Source organism: Carlito syrichta, unplaced genomic scaffold (genome assembly GCF_000164805.1).
Source record: "Carlito syrichta isolate Samal-C Ts95f unplaced genomic scaffold, Tarsius_syrichta-2.0.1 Scaffold303123, whole genome shotgun sequence".
NCBI lineage: Eukaryota > Metazoa > Chordata > Mammalia > Primates > Tarsiidae > Carlito > Carlito syrichta.
This window is the reverse complement of record NW_007247219.1, coordinates 288,089-289,768: the sequence shown is the minus strand read 5'-3', so window position 1 is coordinate 289,768 and position 1,680 is coordinate 288,089. Positions and strand designations below refer to the sequence as shown.

General features: G+C 53.0%; 1 protein-coding gene across 1 annotated transcript; it reads left to right on the top strand.

Annotated features, from left to right (window-relative positions):
- Positions 1-601: 601 nt before the first annotated feature.
- APOL5 (apolipoprotein L5) lies at positions 602-1,680 on the top strand. Its single transcript, XM_021712195.1, is given in 6 exon segments — positions 602-725; positions 893-981; positions 984-1,192; positions 1,194-1,239; positions 1,241-1,331; positions 1,334-1,680. Coding segments are annotated over 6 exon segments (906 nt in total).

The window sequence follows — 1,680 nt, the reverse complement described above, 5'->3', positions numbered from 1 at the left end:
ACTCCAGTCTGGGTGACAGAGTGAGACTCTAACTCAAAAAAAAAAAAAAAAAGAAAAAAAGAAAGAAAATCAAGGCATTTTCTTCATGCTCTCAGCACGTTTGTGTTCCTTAATAGACGTTCCTACCACTTGTTTTTTTGTTCATTTGGTTTTTCAGAGTTGGAGTCTCACTCTGTCACCCAGGCTGGAGTGCAGTGGGGTGCTCACGGTCACTGCAGCCTCAACCTACGGGCTCAGGCGATCCTTCTACCTCAACCCTCCAAGTAGCTTCCAAATACAGGCACAGCCTTCCAAATACAGGCACACGCCACCATGCCCAGCTAATTTTTTGATGTATTGTAGAGATGAGGTCTCACCAAGTTGCCCAGGCTGGTCACGAATCCCTGGGCTCAGGTAATCCTCTCACCTCGGCCTCCCAAAGCGCTGGGATTATAGGCGTGAGCCACCGCACCCGGCCAGCCACTTGTCACACATGTATATATTATAAATGAATGTATATGTTTACTAAGGAAAGTCTTGGTGACAGAAGCCAGCAGGGCTTTGGAATTGCACTTTGCTCATCACATCAGTATCCACATGCATTGGAAGAGAGTTAGCCGTGATGGCTCGAGTCATCCAGTTAGGCCTCGCAGGAGTTGCTGGGACTGTGCTCCGGCCGTCAGCACATGGTCCCCCAGAGCTCTGGCTGCAGCATGGACCCTCAGTCCACCTGTCTGCTCCATACAGTACCTTGATTTCCAGGGCCCTGCCTCCTGCATGCATTTGAGAATCCAGATCGCCTAGCCGATTTTAGTCTCCTGGTGAACCTGCACATGAGTTGAAAGCTAGTTATCTGACAACGGGCTGATGTGCTGTACGATGTTCTTCTTGAAGGTCTGATGCTGCACGAGAGAGACCATGCCAGATGGAAATCTGTCAGAGGAGGAAGAGCTGTCTCTCTTATATTTTCCCTTGGAGAAGTTTAAGCTGGAAAAAACACTTCCAAAGAACGTAACGCCATTGCAGACCAAGTGGACACAACCCACACCGTGCTCATGGAGACCAGCCTGGTGGCCAGCTCCTCAGGGGTTGTTTTTGGAGTCATGAGCGTCCTGGGTTTGGCTCTAGCATCTGCCACGGCAGGAGGGCGTCTCTCCCATGGGATAGGGCTCTCCACAGCTGGGTGGGGCTGGGCAGCTGCTGCCATCACCCACCTTAGAAAATAGAAGCAATTCAGCAGCAAGAGACAAAGCCAGCAGACGTGTCTATGGTGACATCAGAGCACAAGACTTTCGGAGAGAGGTTATCCGAAGTCGAGGCTGATGGCTTGTGTGCTGATAGGTCAGTAAGAGCCACCAGGGCAGCAGGGACCTTCGTGCCTACCCGATGGCCAAGGCCAACTCTAGCTTCATGGCTATGGCCAAGAATGTCGTGGCCACAAGATGCATCCCTTTCTGGAAGGCTGGAGGGGTACAGAGGGCCTTTGGGGGCGTAGCTCTGGCCGTGACCACGGGTGCCTGGGTGACAAGTGCTGCTGGGGTTGGCTGTTCACTCGCGCAGGATGTGAACAGCTTCCCGAAGAGCCAGAGGCACCTGGAGGAGGGGGCAAGGGCAGAAATGGCCGAGGAACAGAGTGCTCTTGCAGTGGAAGGTGAGCTGGATCCGACCCAGCGCCTGGCAGGGCTGAGCCCGTGGCACTGA